This window comes from Zophobas morio, unplaced genomic scaffold, assembly GCF_036711695.1.
Source record: "Zophobas morio isolate AGI-343-1 ecotype UQ-CSIRO unplaced genomic scaffold, CSIRO_AGI_Zmor_V1 ptg000030l, whole genome shotgun sequence".
Lineage (NCBI taxonomy): Eukaryota > Metazoa > Arthropoda > Insecta > Coleoptera > Tenebrionidae > Zophobas > Zophobas morio.
In genome coordinates this window covers 5,250,559-5,271,460 of record NW_026972135.1, presented here as the reverse complement: position 1 = coordinate 5,271,460, position 20,902 = coordinate 5,250,559, and the positions used below count along the sequence as shown (strand labels likewise).

Below are 20,902 nucleotides of genomic sequence, written 5' to 3'. Positions count from 1 at the left end.
TACATATTTGAAAAAATTGTACGAGTTACAAAAAGATTTGCCTGTTAAACCTGTAAGGTACCTAACCAGGAAGCATTTGTACCCTTCGAATTTCGAAAAAATGAATGTGCTGCGAGCCATTCAAATATTTTCACCATCAGTCACGGCATCTTTGAAGTTTTTGAAGGAAGCAGGTGATCCGAGGTTTTGCAACGTCGACGCCACTATTAGTTATCTGGAAAACATGTATAAGTTTTTCCAAATCCACAACATGTCTAGTAGAACGTATTATATCCGTTCACGAGACAGCACGGTTGCACCTTATGCAGATGTATCAGACCAAAGGTTAGAGTGGTTAAATGTAACACTTCCTAATTACATCGACGATGTGCAAAGCAATTCTTCAAGAGACAGTTTGTCTGGTTTATCAGAAGAAACAGCAGAGGCCTTAAAATTCACCGCTAAGAGTACATGCCTTTGTATAAAATTCTTGCTGAAACAAGTTGGATTTTACTACGTTTTAACAAGGGGATTCAGTTCAGATGCTGTTGAAGCTATGTTTTCCCATGTACGCCTGAGAGGAGGGTCTAATGATGCAACAGACGCAAGGGCGGCGGAGTTCGCCCTACGTCAAATATTACGTTGTGGCATTGTTAAGGCTTCCACATCGGCAAATATTTCTGAAACTATGAGTTTTGTGAGTACAGCCCCATCAAAAACAAGAGAGATAGTAGAACAACATATAGAAGAGATGGTATTACCTTTTCAGTTAAGAATGAAAATTCAAAATTTGAAGACAAACATACCTGCTAACAATACAATATATTCTGCGTCAGTAGCGTTCCTAGCAGGTTACATCATTAAGAAACTGAATGACAAATTAAAGTGTGACGTGTGTGTATCACCATTAGTTTCCACAACACTTCCAGGGCCTTTGCTCCGTTTGATATTCTTGCAAGATCGTGGAGGTCTAACGTATCCAAACGAAACTTTTGTTGGAATTATTAAGAGAATAGCTGACATTGTGCAAGAAATTTCACCTTTTTTAAAATATGAAATGCCATTATATCAAGCATTTCAGTGCTTATATCCTCATTTGAAGGAAAATTCGTTATTTTGTTGCCCCTTGCACAAGGATAAATTGTCTAGTATGGTTATCAATCTAACTGTGAAGCCTGTTCTTGACAATATTTGTCTAGAAAAAACAGACATGGTTAAGAATTTACAATTACGCCAAAAGCCATTAAGTAGAAAAGTACTGAAATTATAAATAATGTAAATATACATTTGCGATCGCATTGTCCAAGATATTTTCACGAAATTATGTTCCTTAGTAAGTCCCTTACTGTTGTTTTGGTAGGTACTTGTCGTTTTAGACTTTGGTAATTTGTAAGCATTTCAATAAAACTGTTTGGTTTTGTAATTTAGTGCCCTATAATATATTTGTGTACTATTCAAGGCGATTTTCAAGAGTAGTATTGATTAAAATTACTATTTACAAACCGTTTTTAGTTCAATTACGGACATCGACGATTCACTGACATACATGACAATTAAAATCAACAAACCTGACCAAAAATGTCGTGTTTGATAACACTAGTAATCAATAGATGTCACTGTATAAGGGGCGATTTTGACAGATCTGGAGAAACAATTTGCCTAATGGAAATTTGAAAAATGAGACGGCCGTATATTATTTTTCAAAATGGGCGCGAAGGTCAAGGACACGCAAAACCCAAAAATTTACTCTTAACTGTGTAGTTTAGTATTTTTTTACACCTCCTTATTTTACTTTATCGACAATGCAATAGTGACTGATCTGTCACTTGAAACGTCAAGAACCGCATTAATTTTGAATCGTTTCTATGAGCGCGTTCTATCGCAATATTTATGATAGATTATGTTCTTACGGAGTGGGGAAGTTAGAACTACAACTTAAAAGCACCCAGCAGAGATCCTAAAGGAACAGATTTATAAATATGCCCAGGATAAATGGTATGGCAGTGACGAGAGCAAGAGGAATTATCCACCTAAGTATTTTTCAATATTCCTACCACTGTCAGTATAATCCAATTGAACTGGCGTGGGGACAGTGTAAACTATATTACAATAAACATATTCAGGAACACGGTGGTGCTATTGGTGTTGTACAGTCCTTATGGCGGGAGGCTCTTGCTACAGTAGGTGCAGACAAATGGCAAAATTTTATTAGACATTGTGAACGGCTGATCAGGGATGATTGGAAGCGTTTAATGGGTAATGCACCATATGAAGACATACCCCCAATCACAATTTCTCTCGATTCTGATACTGAATCAGAATGTTTTTCTAATAACTTGTCAGCTTGTCACTTTTTCATTTGGCATTTAATGTCAACAACAATCAGCATTAAGCCCTCAATGCAAACGGCTCTAAAGGCCTTGCTATGTACAGCAGCTGTGTTGAAACATGAGAGTGAAAACAATGTAAATTCTGTGTTTTCTGTTATATAACATACTATTTAGTTACATTTTCTTTTGTTTACAATATTATAGACGAGTACAACACAGATGCACAACAAAACGTGTTATTTACTGTAACGTCCGCGACCCTACAGTTTTGCGAGGGTTGTGATCTCCGCTAACTACACTGGTAAGTTGTCGACCTTGAAATTTGCTTAAATTTTGAAAAATAATATATGTAGTTGATGGAGCTGGCCGTGGTTTTATTGTATTCGATAATTTTACAATTGACACGTAGGTATGGATAAGTTCCTGTTAACATTTAAGTCACCTTATTTTCAGGTAGTGAAAATGAAACGAAATACCAAGATTCAATTAAATTTAATAAAAAAGAAACAATTACATTTAAAGATTTTATAATTTTTACCTAGTTAGATAGTTAAATCATGTAACTGAAACAACTACATACTAATTACAATGTTAATTTAACGCTTGTAACTCAATAAACAAACGATTCAATGGACTAATTTTTACATTACAAGTCACACATTTTTTAATTATGATTAAATATGGAGCTATTTAAATATTTCTTCTAGACAGTTAGTTAATCAGTTATTAGGTTATTACTACTCTATAAAGCGAAACAATGACAACTAATTAAAAAATTAAATAATTTAATAACTAAATATGTAACCACCAATCCACAAGTTTATGGGCATAGTCGCTTATAACGACACGAATTAACTTGCACCTTATTTCAACAATCAAGTGGTTTTTTGTTGATCGTGCTTATCATCTGTAAAATATATCTACAAATACCCTACCCATAAATACACCACAATTTTCCTTGATGGGATTTTTTTTTAATTAAAAAATTTATTATAGATGCACAGGTGAACTCATTTGCACTCAGTCACACCACATTTTATCTTATTTAATCGTTTCAGAAAATAAGTTCCGTTTCTAAGTACCTACTGCAAGGACAAAATGAATTACTATCAGCACTGCTCTGAATGTTCAGGTTCTGTAAATAATTCCATTAATATATTATGTGGAAAGAAAAATATATGATAGGTTCTGAAATAATAGTTATTCTGGTGTAATTTAAGTAAGTGATAGAGATCTTACTCAACCGATGCTTCTGTGAAAGTCTCTTTTGAGAATATATAGACAGTATTAACAAAGATTTATCGAATTGGCCACATTGGCTGAAAAGTGTCACACTAGAAATTTAAATTGACAAATTTGTGGCACCTTTGGATATTAGAAATTTTTCTATATTCGTGTGTTCGTACAAACATGCTACACAAAGCGGCGTCTGACCATATTTATCAGGGTGATTGATTTTGGCTCCGCATTTCACCAGACATTCGACAATTCTTTCGTGACCGTTTTGAGCTGCTACGTACAGCGGTGTTCGACCCATAAAATCAGCGGGACTGATTTCAGCTTCATTTTTTAATAAGCAGTCCACTGTTTTTTCGTGCCCTTTCGAAGAAGCCGTGTAAAGGGGTGTCCAGCCGAAAATATTAGCGAGATTAATTTCGGCTCCATATTCCAGTAAGAGCTCCGAAATATTCACGTGGTCCTTTTCGGAAGCCGCGTAGAGCGGTGTCCGACCAACACAATCAGCGTTATTGATTTTAGCATCCTTTTTCACTAGGCAATCAACGACTTTTTCCCGGCCTTTAGAACAAGCTGCGTAAAGCGGTGTTTGACTATTAACATCAAACGCATTGATTTTGGCCCCGCATTTCAGTAGACGTTCGACAATTTTTTCGTGACCGTTTTCAGAAGCTGCGTGAAGCGGCGTCCGACCATCTTTATCAGCGCGATTGATTTCGGCTCCGCATTCCACCAGATATTCGACAATTTTTTCGTGACCTCGAGAGGAAGCTTCGTGAAGCAGTGTCCGACCACCTTTATCAGCGCCATTGATTTCGGCTCCGCATTTCATCAGGAATTCGACAATTTTTTCGTGACGTCGAGAGGAAGCTTCGTGAAGCAGTGTCTGACGATCTTTATCAGCGCCATTGATTTGGGCTCCCCATTTCACCAGCCATACGACACTTTTTTCGTGACCTCGAGAGGAAGCTTCGTGAAGCGATGTGTTCCCATCTTCATCAACGCGATTGATTTCGGCTCCGCATTTCACCAGGAATTCGACAATTTTTTCGTGACCTTGAGAGGAAGCTAGGTAAAGCGGTGTCCGACCATCTTTATCAGCGCCATTGATTTCGGCTCCCCATTTCACCAGCCATACGACAATTTTTTCGTGACCTCGAGAGGAAGCTTCGTGAAGGGGTGTGTTCCCATCTTCATCAGCGCGATTGATTTTGGCTCCGCATTTCACCAGGAATTCGACAATTTTTTCGTGACCTTGAGAGGAAGCTAGGTAAAGCGGTGTCCGACCATCTTCATCAGCGCGATTGATTTCGGCTCCGCATTCCACCAGGCATTCGACAATTCTTTCGTGACCTTCAAAGGAAGCTACGTAAAGCGGTGTCCGACCATATTTATTAGGGCTATTGATTTCGGCTCCGCATTTCACCAGGCATTCGACAATTTTTTCGTGACCTTGGGAGGAAGCTGCGTAAAGCGGTGTGTTCCCATCTTCATCAGCGCGATTGATTTCGGCTCCGCATTTCACCAGGTATTCGACAATTTTTTCGTGACCTTCAGAGGAAGCTGCGTAAAGCGGTGTCCGACCATATTTATTAGGGCTATTGATTTCGGCTCCGCATTTCACCAGGCATTCGACAATTTTTTCGTGACCTTGGGAGGAAGCTGCGTAAAGCGGTGTGTTCCCATCTTCATCAGCGCGATTGATTTCGGCTCCGCATTTCACCAGGTATTCGACAATTTTTTCGTGACCTTGAAAGGAAGATGCGTGAAGCGGTGTTTGACCATTTTCATCAGCGCGATTAATTTGTGCTCCGCATTTCACCAGGCATTCGACAATTTTTTCGTGACCTTGGGAGGAAGCTGCGTAAAGCGGTGTCTTACCCCTTTTATCAGCGCGATTGATTTGGGCTCCGCATTTCACCAGGCATTCGACCATTTTTTCCTGACCTTGAGAGCAAGCTGCGTAAAGCGGTGTCTGACCATATTTATCAGCGCGATTGATTTTGGCTTTGCGTTTGACTAAATACTCAACAACTGTTAGGTGCCCCGCTCGAGAAGCTATTATAAGAGGCGTACTACCATCAAATTCAACAACAAAATTTACTTCTTTTTTAAAAATACTCCAAGATGAAAATAATTGTTGCTTAACAACCATTTTAACCACTTCTGCGTATCCGTGCAAAACGGCAAAAAATAAAATACTAATTTTGTCAGTTATTCGACTATCGGAATCTTTCAGTTGTAACTTTCGTAATTGTAATAATTCCAGTTCCGCTCCCAAACTTTCACTTTCTCGTGCACATGCTAAGGGTGTGATTTTAGATAAAATATCTTGTTCTAAAATTTCACAATGATCTATCAAAAACAATAACGCTTTAAAATATTCTTTAGTTTCTAATGAACTACTCATAATCTCTCTATTTGCCTCAATAACATAACCCCCAGATTCGGTTTGTACATTTAAACGCCCATGTCTTCGTCCCCAAGAACAGATGAGATGTAAGGCACTTCATCCACATTCATCTTTACGTTTTATTATTTTGTCGTCAAAGTTCTCCACTTCATCAAAATTTCTATATAAAATCGCTATGTGGACCGGCGAATTTTTGCCAGTTAACATGTCGAAGAAGAAGCGTACATTATTATACTTTTGATCAAAAAATACGTCCTTGCGTACCATTCCAAAATTTTTAACAAAATATAAGGCTACAAAATATTCGGCAAACGAAGCATGTGCAAATTGCGGAATGCCGTTTTGCACACCAGTGACAATACCAACAGTTGCGAAATCTTCAGAAACAGAATCTATATCTTGCGAATAATCTATCTTTAATTGTTTCAAAACATCTTCAGGAAATATTGCTTTGAACGCCAATTTTTCATACTGTTTTAATTTCTCTTCAATTTTTTTCCTTACCTCTTCTTTCGAAAAAGGATCGGTTACGTTCACTTTATCTCCATAGAAAAACTTAAATTTTCCTTCAATAAAGTAATGATACATGTCAGTCAGGAGAAATTTATTTTTTAATAACTCTAAATATTGTTTCTTATTTTGAAGTAATATCTCTGTAAGCATATATATTTGAAGTGGGATTCCTAATATATCTAAATGTTTTGTAAATGCAAACGTGGATTTAATTTTGTCGATGACTGGTTTCATATCTACAGGCTTAATAAAATTGTTAAGACGTTTCTTAATGTAGTCCTCTTGCTCGACTTCGGTGAGCTGATTGATACCCACTGACAGAGTATCAAATTTTTCTTCAAGAGAAGATCTCAAATGTTGCCTTGCAGTAACCCACTGAATGAAACCTTTCTGCGATAACATAAGAATGAAATCTAAAGTACCATTTAAATACTGAGTAAATATTTCATCAAGAGCGTCCCATACATAAACCACATTTCGTTTCTTTAAACACATTGTAAAGAATTCTCGATCCAACCCAGCGAGGTCTCGATATTTTTCGTTTAAAATAAATGTTTCGAATTGTAAGTCTGCTGATTTTTCAGACTTTTGTGAATTTTTAAAGAAAGACATAACATCTTGAGCACTCAGAATCACGGTCCAATATCTCGCACAACAGTTGTTTTTTAGACTCTTCGTTAACTCGGTTTTGCCCATTCCTGGGTCAGCTGTTATTAGATTTACGTTGTTGCAGAATTCGGAAGACCAAATTTCGTTTTCGTTTTTGGAAGCTACCTTATAATTTCGCAGTTCATTAACAGATCCTTTGCTTCGAATCAATTCTAAATTTTGATCGTTGAGAAGTTTAAAACAGTGTACAGTTTTGGATGCTGGTCCTTTAGAACATATTTTCTGAAAATCAGAATCACTGCAATTTTTTTCACTCCTTATAAAAATTGGATTATCAAAAATTTTGAGGTCTGTAGTACTTAAAAAACCCTCGGTGTCTATTAGAATATGTTTTTTAGGTAATTTCAATTGCTGAGAATTACCTTCGCAATTTAAAATGATAACAGTATTTCGATCAACGTTTTCTAAATATTTAGTATCTATAATATTGACTGACAAATACCTATCGATATAAAGATTCGGAAAAACTTCCTTTTGTCCATCTATATGGTATGGACCATTTGCCATCTCTAAAAGTTTTTCCACAGTAACATGTTTGAAAATTTCTTCATTTTTTTCGATAGCGGTCACTAACTTAATTGCTTCTTTTCCTTGTAAAGACAAGGTAAAATTTTGCAATACTTTTTCATACAACTCGACTTTTGGTTTCAAGTTGGACAAGTTTTCAAACACAGAGCGTCCTTTCATCCATTCTTCAGATTTTCCCTCACCTAATATGACGAATTTTGCATGTGAACAGAGTTTAATAGCTTTTTCCATATTTTCGTGTTCCTTTACAATAAGCGGACTTTTCTCCATCAGCCATAGTAACTGTGTCAACAAATTTGCATCCAGATTTTCGACACTACTTATACAATCAAAAGAAAGGGAATAAAGTAATCGAACTTTGTTTAGTTCTTTGAGGTCAATGTTTTGGTCCAAGTCTCCCCACAAATTTTTAACTGTGTTGCTGCCTTTTTTTTCCAACAACGTAATGTCGAACAGACAAATAGACTCTCGAAGTATTCTCATTTCGTCTGTGACTGAACCAAAAACAAACGGTTCGATCTGAGAAGAAAGCAAACGAAGTGCGATGACGCGTTGCATCATTCTTTTGCTTAGCTTTTCTTTTTTTCCATCTCGCATACTCCATTCTGATATGACGTCGACGTACTTCTTGAAAGTTTCTTCGTTAGAGCAAAACATCTCAGTGAATTTATCCATTGTTGATTTTGTAAGAGCTTCAAAACGATCTTGGTTTGTGTAAAGACGAAAGCTTTCGAAGAATGTTCGGTACTGCTGAATTTTTTCAGGATTTTGTTTAGTCCATTCGTCCTCTACGATTTGAAATGTATGATAATAATTTATATTTTCAGAAATTCTTAAAACGTTGAAATCGTCTCCTGAAACTGTATTTTTTATCGCCTTCAGGTAAAACTCTTCTCCTTCTAGTTTAAATTTTGTTTCTTCTGAAGTCTTAAATGTATTTGTGATGAATAATATAAATTCTTGCACTTCACCTTGAACCTCTTGAGTAGATTTGAAATATTTAATTAAACTAAAATCTCCCTTTTCGCCTGCTAGCTGCTTTGTATATAACTGTCTTTTTTCATTACTGTGTTTTAATTGCAGTGCTTTTCTGTTTATCCCCCTATCTGTCCAAATTTCAATAACCACGTCATCAAAATCACCAAAATTTTTATCGTTCGAAGAAATGCGGAAATCTCTTATTTTACTGTCGCTTACCAACTGTAGCGCGACGTTAGCGGTAACCAAATCTCCGTATTTTTTACCCTTATCGGTAGTTCCTCCTCGTTTTTCGAAAGTCTGAAACAGAATCAACAAGGTGAATAAATCGAGAAAGATTATAATTCGTTTTAAAATATAGAGCTACGGAGTAGATAATACATATTCCCAGTTATTGTTTATTATTTAATTATTTTTCTAATGTAGTCTGTCAGCTTGTATGTGGATGTAAATGTTAACAATAATAACAAGTTTATTTGCCCACAGAAACAAGTTACAATTATAGGACAATTTAAAGTACATAATAGTATATTAAAGAACGAGTTTCATAAGGCAAATATTGAGGCACGAATCCAAGTTTATAGAACGAGCGGCGAAGCCGCGAGTTATATAAAGGATGAGTGCCTCAATGGCCTTATGAACAGGTTATTTATACTATTTTTTCTACCGCACACGTTTTTTCCCAAAATTTAATTGAAATTTGCATTTTTTTTTTAATCTGGGGACTTTTGTCGTGGTTGGTGATGGGTCGGTCTGACACTAACCACGAAATATTTGAGGTTCTAATTTTCACAACAACAATTGTAATTCGAACCAATTCGAGTTTTTGTAATTTAAAATTGGTTAAAATGTCTTGCGAAGAAGTTACGCGTCCGGAAACATGAGAAATTTTAAGTTTAGATTTGCCACTGACATTCACCTGACATTTCTCGTCATTGCTACCAATCTTACCGATCTAAATTACACCAGATCTATTCAAGAACGCCTTTCGGCTATTAACGAACTGTTGTGACGTCATTAGCTCTATTAGAAAACCAAAAAACGTGGGCGGTAGAAAAATATATAAATATACTTACATTCTGATACTAATTCTACTACACATGTTAAATTCTACTAGAATGAAGTTAGAATTCCATGAAGCAATAAACGGCAAAACTTAAGAAGCAATAAATAACCAAAAACATATACCGTGAAGTTTTTTTTCTCTGAACATGTATGTCTGTTGGGTTGCATATTCATCCTCCAATGGTTTGATTTGGACTTTTAAAAACTGAACATAACATCACATAAGATTCGTAATAATAGAGCAGTAGACCATGTCAACGATGACATTTACTGTAAAATTTTTGACGAAATTTTTTTAAAAAGGTTAATAACGTAAATTTTCTGTTCTTTAAACTTGTACTTATTACAATACCTTAACATGGAGACAGTAGTGCCAAATGTCAATGGGAATATCTTTGACATATCCTAAATCTCGATTAGATTTTATGTTCAGTTTTTAAAAGTCCAAGTCAATTCATTACAAGCAGGTATGCAACCAACTTAACATTGGTCCTATGTTCAGAGAAAAAAAAACCTCACGGTATATATTTTAAAATACCTTGGATTAGCACCTTTACCTCAAAGACGACAATTTTTTTAGACTGCTTTTTCGTATAAAGTTTTAATGGCCGTTATAGGTTGTAATTCAATATTATCTATGTTCGCGTTGCATTACGCATGTCCCTAGTCGTGATGTGCGTAATCGACGGTTTTTGGAAATCCCATTTCATAGAACCTTATACGGTAGTACTAGATTATCTAGACTTGCATGTACTTTATATAACGTTGATTTTGTGGGTATTTCATTTAACAATTTTAAAAACAAATGTAAGATTAAATTAAGACTGAATTAGGGTTTTTGTTTTTTTTTTGTCTTTTCTTTTTTTGTGTTTATATAATATATATGTAAATGGCGTGTCCGTTAATAAAGTTTATTATTATTATTAAGATCCACCACTGACCCGGAAATGACCGGCACTCAGGCAAGACTTCTATCATTACGGGTATTAAGACCAAGTAAGGATATGCATTCATTAGATTAACAAAACAACTTTCGAGATTCTAGAATTACAGCATACAAATTAGTCTGCTATTATTCTCTAATCTCACCCCATCCCCAAAAGTCTAGCGTAACTACCGACCATTTATCCGCGCATCACTTGGAAAATGACCTACACTACTCTGACCTACTAGTGCTAATCTAATCTGACTGACATGATTCCAGAAACTTACGAGCAATATGACATGTTCCTAACAAAACAGCTTTTTGAATTTTGTCAATTATTGAATCATTCAAATGTAAAGACTTTAAATTCTCAACTAAGCTATTTGGAACTACACCTACATTAGAGATAACTAGGGGTAGAATTGAAATTTTTTTAAGATTCAACATGGATTTCATTTCTATCGATAATTGTAGATATTTTGAAATCTTGGTGTGGTATGTTTGAATAATATTGTTTGTGTTAGGAATAGCAATGTCAATGAGAATGGCTTCGTTCGTGTGTTTTTTGATAGGTATGATGTCTTGTCTGTTAGCTATAATGTTTAAGTCTGTAAGTATTGTGCGATCCCAGTATAATTTGTATTTGTTATTTTCAAGGAACGTAGATGGGATGTAAGTATAATAGGGTGTCGTATCTTCGATTAAGTTCATAAGTGTTGCTAATTCTTTGTGAATGATTTTGGCTGCGTTGTCGTGTCTAGCTTTGTAGTCAGTTTGTGCCAGGATGCTGCAGGAGGAAATTATGTGCTGGATCGTTTCAGGTTTTGCTTTCCAAAGGCGACAGCAGTCGTTTCTTATATTCGGATCTTTGATGATGTATTTTCTGTAATTCTTGGTATTGATTACTTGGTCTTGAATAGCAAACACAAATCCTTCTGTTTCGGCATACAAACTTGATTTTTTTAACCAAATCAATGACATGAGTTTCTTCTAAGCCTTTGTAAAATTTTCCATGTAGTTGTTTTTGTTTTAACCCACTTATTATTTTGTCTATTGTGTGGGGGGTGTGGATTTTTTCGGTGTTCGACAGATTTAAGGGTGTGTGGTTCAAATCAGCGCTTGTGATGGTGCGAAACATTTCATTTCTTTCTGCTCGTTTCAAGAAATATTATTATTATTATTAACACATTTGTTAGGCTTGGTCATGTCAAAATTGACAACTGTAAACTGAGGTACTAGCATTTTTTCCAATAATTCAGAATTGCTAACGAAAAAATTTACCTCAAACATTAACTATTGATATCGCCTAAATTCAAATACACATTATCGACTCATCAAAACCTCCAAATGCACTATTTATCTCATTTTGCTTTATAAAATACTTAAGTTGGTATGTGCAACTCGTAATATGTCGCATAAATTTAAAAACCAAAGTAAATATCATATTTTGGTAAACAAACTCACCTCTTTCGAAAAATCTTGATTTACTTTTCCATCCGTTTCTTTACGAATCCGCTTGGTTTGATGTGTATTTTCTGTGGTACTTTCTTTAATTTGCTGATTATTCCGAATTGCGAAAGCTTGATTGTTTGGAGTATCTTCTGTTTGTATTGGATCTGCGGGCTAACAAAATATTTAATTAATGACATTTATTTATTTAGTTATTTATTTATTTATGTAATTATTTATTTAGTATAAGATTCAACAAAGTGTTCACGGACAACATTTTATGAGAGATGTTTATTCTTCCAAATTTGTAATGTAAAAAATAAGTAAATGTAAGAAAGAAATATTGTGTGTAAAAAAATTGGAAAAAAGTTAGGTATTTATTTTTTTAAAGTTGTAATACACTAATAATAATACTACATAAACATTTGGTCTTTGCTGGCCCAAAGTTACAATACCTTTTTTGAGGAACATATATTCCCTTCAGATTGCGAAGTATTCATCTTTTCTAATTGTTTTCTTAGTCTTCTATGTTCTTTTTTCTGTTTCAAATTTTCTTCTAATTTTCTAATTTCTTCTTCTTCGGAACTCAAGTCCATGATGACGTTGAATGTGTTTTCTGAAAAAAAAAATCAAAATTATGACTACCAATTAAAAAAGTACACCCCTCGCTGTCAGAACACTGATACTAGTGTATGTATCAGTTTTCGACAATAAAACCGAAGGCTGGAGATTATTATATATATTAGCGAACTATTTTTCGAGAGGGGTAAAGGACAAAAGTTCGCTACTATAACTAGTGTTATGTTTAAAAAAAATCTTTTTTGGCTATCTACTATCAAATTCAAATTTAAAATTTAAAATATTCCAGCAATTACTGCCAAACATTTAATGTAATTTTGAAAAGCACTTTTTATACAGCACATGCCGATATAGTTAGGCGTTAGGCTGATGACATGATTGTAGCCACTACTGTCAACCTCCGACAGCACATATATACTCAAAAACTGTTGCAAAATTCAGCGTTTGTCTTTGAGTAGTGGCATTTCTGTCATATATCTAAGTGTAGTACAGAGAATATTCACAAAAAAATGGTCTAAAGTTATTTAGACAGAACTTCAAATACAGCTTCTTCAAAAAATTATAAAATGTAATTTTGTGAATTAGACTATTATTTAATGACATCCTCTATAAAGTTAAAATAAAGACATGTGTGTGGATTGTTAAAGTACAGGTAAATAAACATCGAATACGTATGTTTCAAGCGAGTTTTTTCCTAACAAAAATTTGTGATAACGTCATCAACATGTTAGCAAGGGGACATATAATTTGAAAATGTGCAATGTAATACTAATAATAATAACCTTGCAGACTAAAAGTTTGTGAAACATGGGATGAGCCGCTCTTGATTTGATCTGTAAAGTATACTGCCGAATTCATTATTTCCAACTCACCCTGTATAAGTATTGTTTTGCATGTTAAAATGCAAAATGTTGTTATTGTGTAATTTTAATTTTTTTTTAATCTGGATGTCTAGGGTAAAAATTCAACATTATTGTCATGTTATCATGTGGACATTATACGGTTTATTAGAAGGAAAATAAATGTTACAAGAAAATTTTTCAGTTTATCTAAAAATCTAGGTACATGGCGAATTTATTTGAAATGTTGACGAAATACTGATTTAGTCATTATAGGACAATGTTTAAAAATAAATTAAGAGTTGAATCAATCATTTTTGTTGGTTAAACGGAAAATTGTAAAAAAATAGGAAACTCAATATCTACGAATTTCATTAAATAATAATAATTTCAAACCCTTGCGGAAGCTCAATTAAATATTTGATTGGGATTAGATTTTTAACACGACCGAAGTACCACATGACCGACCGTACGCCAATCCGACGTCGCCAAACGCCTCGATAAATGCATGATTAACTTTAATCTCAGTTAAAATATTCCATAAACTGCTTAATAAATTATTAACTGATTCTTAATTAAAAAGCCGTCAGTCATTTCTGATATATATCTACTTAATTCACAAACCTTATTTAAAAAATACCAAAAGTAAAGTAAATTTATTGTTTTCTTAAAATGGACTATCACAGGTGTTGAATTGAACTTTCTAGCTTTCTACCATTTGTGGTTGTCTGAAAGAAAATTGTAATAATTATACCTAATTTTGATGCTTTTGTTTTAATAATAATATTTATTGATTTCAACAGCAACAATCGAGAAATAAACAGTCAGCTAAAAATTTTTAACTCAAATAACTTTTACATTTGTTAGCCAAAAGTAATAATATTAAATTTTCAAATGGTGAATCATAGCTCGCGCGTATATGTAAATTCAATGGTTAAAAAAAGTAACGAAAAAAATATATTACACAAATACCATTTTACTTGCTGCCCGAGAACTTGTTTGACCTACAGACCACAGCGCGTTCAGGCAAGTGTCGACTCTATAAGCGTTTATAAGCGATTTGGTTGATTTGGACTATAATTTCTGCGGGAAATAGTTGTTTGATATATATTTAGATGATTTTATTTACAAATATAATATCACATGTTACATATTTCACTCGATTTTTAATTGTCTTTTCTACTAGCAATACGTCTTAAATTAACAATATTGTTGAAATCGTAATAATCCAATTGATTTTTTTCGGGAAAACTCAAAAAACGAAAAATTGAGAAATCGAAACTCGAAAATTTAAAAAATCGAAAAATTGAAAAATCGAACAATTGAAAAAATCGAAACATCGAAACATTGGAAAATCGAAAAACCGAAAAGTGAAAAATCGGAAAACCGAGAAATCGAAAAATCAAAAGATCGAGAAATCGAGAAGTCGAAAAGTCAAAAAATTGAGATACCGAAATAGGCCAGAATCGAAATAACGAAAAGTTAAAAGATGAAAAATTGGAAAATCAAAAATCTAAAAGCGAAAAAATAAAAAAAAAACGATAAAACGGAAAAGTAGAAAAACTGAGGAACCGAAAAAACCCGAAATAAAAAATCGAAAAATTATAAATTGAAAAAGTGATAAATTGAGAAAATGAACAATCAAAATATCGAAACATCCAAACATCGATAAATTGGGAAATCAAAACCTTGAAAAATCGAAAAACTTTAAAAATGAAAAATTAAAAAATCGAAATTTTGAAAGAAACAAAAAACTGAAAAACAGAAAATCTAATACCGGAAAGTCGAAAAATCAAAAGACTAAGAAATCGAAACATTTGAAAAATTCGAAAACTTGAAAAATTAAAATATCGAAGAACTGAGAATAAAAAAAATTGAATAAATGAGAAATCGAAAAATCAAAAAAAGTGAAATCAAAAAATCGAAACCTTAAAGAAAATCGAAAAATTGAAGAATTGAAGAAGTGGAAAATCGAAACACTCGAAACTCAAGAAATGGAGAAATCAAAACATCGATTAATTGAAAAATCGAAACATGAAAGTTTATAAACGTCAAAAATTGAAAAAACGCCAAAACTAAAATTTTGAAAAATTGAGAATTCGAACGTTGTAAAAGCAAGAAACTGAAAAGCCGAAAAATCGAAAATCTCAATGTCGAGGATAAAAATTCAACATGGATTCTTAAACCACAAGTTCGAGAGTATGTTACTTTTTAACGTTTAAAGTTGTTGTCAAGTTATTTTATTTTATTATAAGATGCATGACCATAACTAAATAATTGTTCTTATATACTTATAGATGAAATCGTTTCTGAACGCTTAGAGTCGACATTAGCCTGAGTGCGCTGTGGTTTGTTGATCAAACAAGTTCTCAGGCGACGAATTGTAATATTTCCGGTACCATAATCAAAAATAATACAACTCGAGTTTTGGGTAAAAGTGTCGGGGGAATTTCGTCAGCGAAATGCCAACATAACCCAAATCTGTTTTTCTGCGTAAAACATAAAACAAATTTTACTGCACGTTCTTCAACATGAAAAATACTGACATGCACAAAACAAATCTTACTAAAGATACCAGGCAAAGTTTAATTTGTTCATTTTACAGCGAAAACCATAAGAAAAAATTTTACTATTAGGAAGTGCGTTTTTTCCGGCAGATATATCATTAAAGAAACTTAAGAACAAAACATTTCTCTTTTTTGTAGGTGATTAACAGAGTTAGAACAGTCATTGGGGCTCACGGCATTTGGAGAGCAGAGGCAGCTGGTACACCACATTTACTGGAATCGAAAATATAAAAAAAAAACAATAATGCAACAGTGACATATTTTATCAATGAGTCGTTAGATAATTTTTTTAATTAAGTATTAAAAAAATTGTTTTTCTAAGATCGATTTAAATTACCTTCGACTTGCATTAGCGTTCAAATTGCATGTTAAGTAGTAACGTCAATAAGTTGCATTAATTTTGTTCCATAACTAGAGCAAATTTTTGGTAAGGTAAGTAATCTGGTGTAAGTCAAATTTAAATTTGGTGTGATTCAATTTCCGAAATGATAATGTTAATTCAAATATAATAATATAAATATTATTGCAAACTTTTTGACAATATAAAAAAAAGTTCGTTTATGGCTATTCATAATAATTTTACTGTGTAATTGTAAATTAAATGAAACTTTTTAGGTTATTATGAAATCTTATAAACAAACATAACTAGATTAGAGACCATTGGGACGACCGTCAGTCTGTGGATATAGTATAAACGATTCGAAGATTCCTCGGGAAGAGCATTTAAAAAGCTTCAAGATACTTTACAAAAAACTACAAAGAGCTTCAATTTGTGAGCACGTTATTACAAACCGAAAATGTAGAAAAAGTTTTAAAAATAAAATCCACTGAAATTTCTAATTTTAGATATTCTCATTTAACATCGTGCGATGTTGAGAGATCCTTCTCTAGACAAAAAAATGTCTTAACAGACAAGAGGAAAAATGTTTCTGCAGAAGATTTCTAAAATTATCTAATTTGTTATGCAAATTTAACGATTTAAAATTAGAATCGCTGATTATGTGAAATAATAAAATAAATACAGGGTTAGTATAAAGTCCCGGAACGGTCGAATAACTTCGTTATTTTTTTTCTGAAATTTGCTTTGGATATATAGTTGAACATGACGACTTGATTACAATATTTGTTTAACATCAAAAATACCCAAGATATTTTATTGGGTATTTTTATTCTACCAATTTTTTTTTTTCAAATTTTTGAATCAGTAGAAATAAACATGTTGATAATTTCTGAAATTAGTTTTTTATTCTGCATCAGGAACTGTAAAAAAAATCTGGGTGTTCCATTAAAACAAAAAAAAAAGGCGGCCTTGTGTGTGAAACGGAAAGCGATAAAAAAAGAAAAAAATTAAAATCAAATCATGTTTAATTATACATCCACACCAAATTTCCAAAATATAGATGTGAAAGAGGACCAGACGTTGCTTAAAATTTATTTTTTCTTGGAGATGTACCAAAGGTAGAAATGCAAGTTTTAGGTCTGAAGTCTTATACATATTGATAGAAGCAATGCAAGTTATAATAAATTCGTTAATGATTATTATGTACAATACAAAATACGCGTCATTTTTAACTTACCCGTCAGGACGTTCACTTATTTTTGAACTTTGTAAACACAAAAAGAGCATTACTTTGTTATGGTAAACTTTTATACAATGATCAACAAATTTTTTAACGGTGTTCCTTATATATGCCTAAACTGAGAGTGGGTCTGTTTGAGTTTTTTGTTTAAACGTCATAATAAATAAATAAACACGTCACCCACTGATATGCCAAATGCAAAAAGTTTGTACATAATTTACATTTTAATTAATTTGCTACAAGTAAATATTATAAAAGCTAGATTTAGGATAACGATAAACATGAAGTGTTTACTAGCGCCTTGGTTTTTTTGCAATCAAATTTTATCTTATTTAACTTCTAATTCGTATTTACCTACTATTTGCGTCATAGTAGCGAAAATATGATCTATTTTCCATGAATTGGTTTCTCAATTCATTCGTATTGAGTGCAGTACAGAAAGACAACAAAATTGGCAGTCAAACAGCAAACACTTATTACATGCTAAAACTTTTTGTGGAAAATTTATTGGTGCTTTTGGCTGTTGACAGATCCCTATGTAACAAATTTCACAAGTTCAAAGACATTATCCTCCAACATGATTGACAACTCGATATACTTACCTTCCCATAAAATGTCAATTTTTAAAACTTCATTTTCTCACTTAGAGAGTTACGTTTTCAATAAGTACCCTGAGTTATCAGCGATGGGCTGTAGCAGAACCTTTTGTTCTCACATTTTCTCTTTAGTAGAACAATAAACGCATTTATTATTATTATATAACAATTGTTTTCGCATTCGTTGTAAAATACTATTATAATTTCTCGTTTCAGGTTTGATAAAAGGAAAAATATTGATTCGTTGATCAGTGGATAAAGTCGGCGTGGGTAAAACTCAACAATTTATTTCTTAATAATGCGAATTTACACGACTATAATTCCTGCGCACTTCACTGGACTCTCTTGACTCAAATGGATGGATAATCCGCGTCCCCGCCGGTGGTCTCTATTGAAACCTAAATGTTCCTCTCGATGATTCGAAAACGCCGCTTCGGGGGTTTTCTGGGCTTCCCATCGCGAGTTCCGCTTCCAGGCTTTTCGTCAGCGAACGCCGCGCCGCCCGGTCGATGAGTCATCACCGCCGTACATACCAGGATAAACACACACATACTAGAAGAGCCAAAGGCGCCGTTGCGGGTATGGGTTTATTTCGTAAAAATATATTATGTCGGAGAGCCCATGACATAAAAATTATGGAAATACCTACACTGAATATTTAAATCAAATTTATGAAGTGAATTTCAAAATATTTTTACTTACCTTAGTTTTCGTGTTTTTTTTGCATTTTTCAAGTTGGATAGTTAGACATACGCCAGTTTTTGCTGCAGCTCTCTTCGTATTGTTGTGAAGGCCTCACGAAAAACTAGTTTTGATTTGAATTTTTAAGTTTTTTTTTTAGTTTAGTTTATTAATTTCAATTTAAATAAGAATCCATAAAAGAAAGTGAATTGGCCTATGTTATCTGCAGCTATTTTTCCTAAGAAGTGACACATGTGTGAATCTCAAAAACAAGTTAAATTATAAGAATAAATAAATAAACATAATACAAATCTTCACAATTTCTGAAGACAGATGAAGAATATAGGTACACATATTATTGAATTACAAAGATGTCCATCATAATACAGTCTTTTTCTTTTGTTTTTCGTCTTGCGTCAGTTGTGTTCCACTATTTATCAAATTATTTCATTTTGTGTCAAAATAGTTTCATTTTTTGGCAAAACAATTTCATCGCACAGCGGCCAATATGGACAGCAGTTTAATGTCCTACCAAACACTGTCATAAAAATTTTCTCGAGTGAGAAAAACACTAACCAAGCGAAGGAAAGAAGTGCTAGGCACCATCCATGAAACTTAACTGAAGAACAAAAGAACAAATAAGCAAGTGGATTGATGAAGACTGTGTTTTAATCCTCAACTAGAAATACGCTTCTCTACCATAGACAGAGCTATCAAAGAGTGAGCTTAGAAGTGCGGCAGAACATGTGATTTCAACATGATGGTTGTCCAGAAGACTATTCGATGGTAGCACGTGGAATACTGAATCATGATTTCAATGGTCACTGGATCGGTAGAGCTGGTCCGATTCTTTTTGTGGTGCTAACAAATCAAACATGCTTGTGCCGAAATTCAAGCAGACACATTTCTCAGTGCACATTCAATATCCACTGAATTCAAAGGCCATCATTTTGAGCACTTACTTTAATTGAAAGATGGCGAGACGAGGGCACTAAATTAAGCACCATAATAAGTCAGAGGCGAGAGGGACCCACTTTAACCGAGCACCCTGAAGCGAACAGAATACTAATTTGTTCCCATCGTTGTTCCTGGGTTGCGCTAAAAGTCGTTCATTCGCCAGTCATTGACATTTCTACAGGTAAGTAACAATTTCCAAGTTGTTCGAAATTTGCAGCATAAACGACGATTTTCGAGTACTTACAAAAAACGTGGTATTTTTTTATTGCCAACGTATTGCAGAATCATATGCATTTTTTCTCAGGAGAAACCGAAAAATTTTGAATTTCTTCGATTCAGCACCATTTGTCACAAATTGAAAAAAATGTTTCAGACAAATCATGCGTACTTAGACTTCGAATCTGCAGTAATAGATAGCAGTTCATATTTAAGGTTTCAAGGTTAACCCCTGCCCTACCCACAAGGAGAGGGGAAGGAGAGCTAATTTTAGCACCAATGTATTTCCCTCGTGGCATGAATAAATATTGAGTATACAATTAGATTAGATGTGATATCGATGAAGAGACAGCTGATTCATCTTCAGTTGAACAATTTACGAACAACCAGCAAGAAGAAGAGGAAGAAGAAGAAGAAATTGAGGAAGATAAGATTGTTGAAGTCGAATTTGAAAAGTGTGAATCAAATTAAAATGTTAACAGAAATTAGAACTATGGTTTAAATCAATTAACTATATAAATAACAATAATCATCATGCCGTACTTAAATACCGTAATTTCCGATATAACTCCGTCATAACAGATCGTGGAGTAGGCCCACGGGGAAAACCACGTTAAAAAAAAAACGCCAAGTACACTACTTCACAGATGTGGAAATGCGTGCATATCATGTGGAATGTAACTCCTTCAACTTTTAGAACGGTAATTGACCCTTTTCCTGTAAGATCATAAAACTTCCATAGTGACTTTCCGTGCGCACGCATCTTCAAAACCACGTTGGAAATAGTATCCGGCACTCCGGC

At 33.7% G+C, this 20,902-nt stretch overlaps 3 protein-coding genes across 4 annotated transcripts in view; all 3 read right to left on the bottom strand.

Annotated features, from left to right (window-relative positions):
• The window catches only part of LOC135138748 (uncharacterized), a 140,947-nt gene that overhangs the window by 18,844 nt on the left and 101,201 nt on the right, over nucleotides 1–20,902 (bottom strand). The gene's annotated exons all lie outside the window — the stretch shown is intronic.
• The window catches only part of LOC135138741 (uncharacterized), a 50,166-nt gene continuing 32,213 nt past the window's right edge, over nucleotides 2,950–20,902 (bottom strand). The window contains exon 7 of the mRNA XM_064068733.1: nucleotides 2,950–5,294. Coding sequence (XP_063924803.1) covers nucleotides 3,652–5,294 — 1,643 coding nt within the window. The 3' untranslated portion in view covers nucleotides 2,950–3,651. The remainder of the gene's footprint in view (nucleotides 5,295–20,902) is intronic.
• LOC135138749 (uncharacterized) lies at nucleotides 5,953–17,865 on the bottom strand. Its single transcript, XM_064068753.1, has 4 exons — nucleotides 17,648–17,865; nucleotides 12,541–12,701; nucleotides 12,101–12,259; nucleotides 5,953–8,946 (listed from the first exon to the last, which is right to left on the bottom strand). Exons 2-4 carry the CDS (start codon nucleotides 12,679–12,681, stop codon nucleotides 6,055–6,057), a joined length of 3,192 nt encoding a protein of 1,063 aa, XP_063924823.1. The 5' UTR covers nucleotides 12,682–12,701; nucleotides 17,648–17,865; the 3' UTR covers nucleotides 5,953–6,054.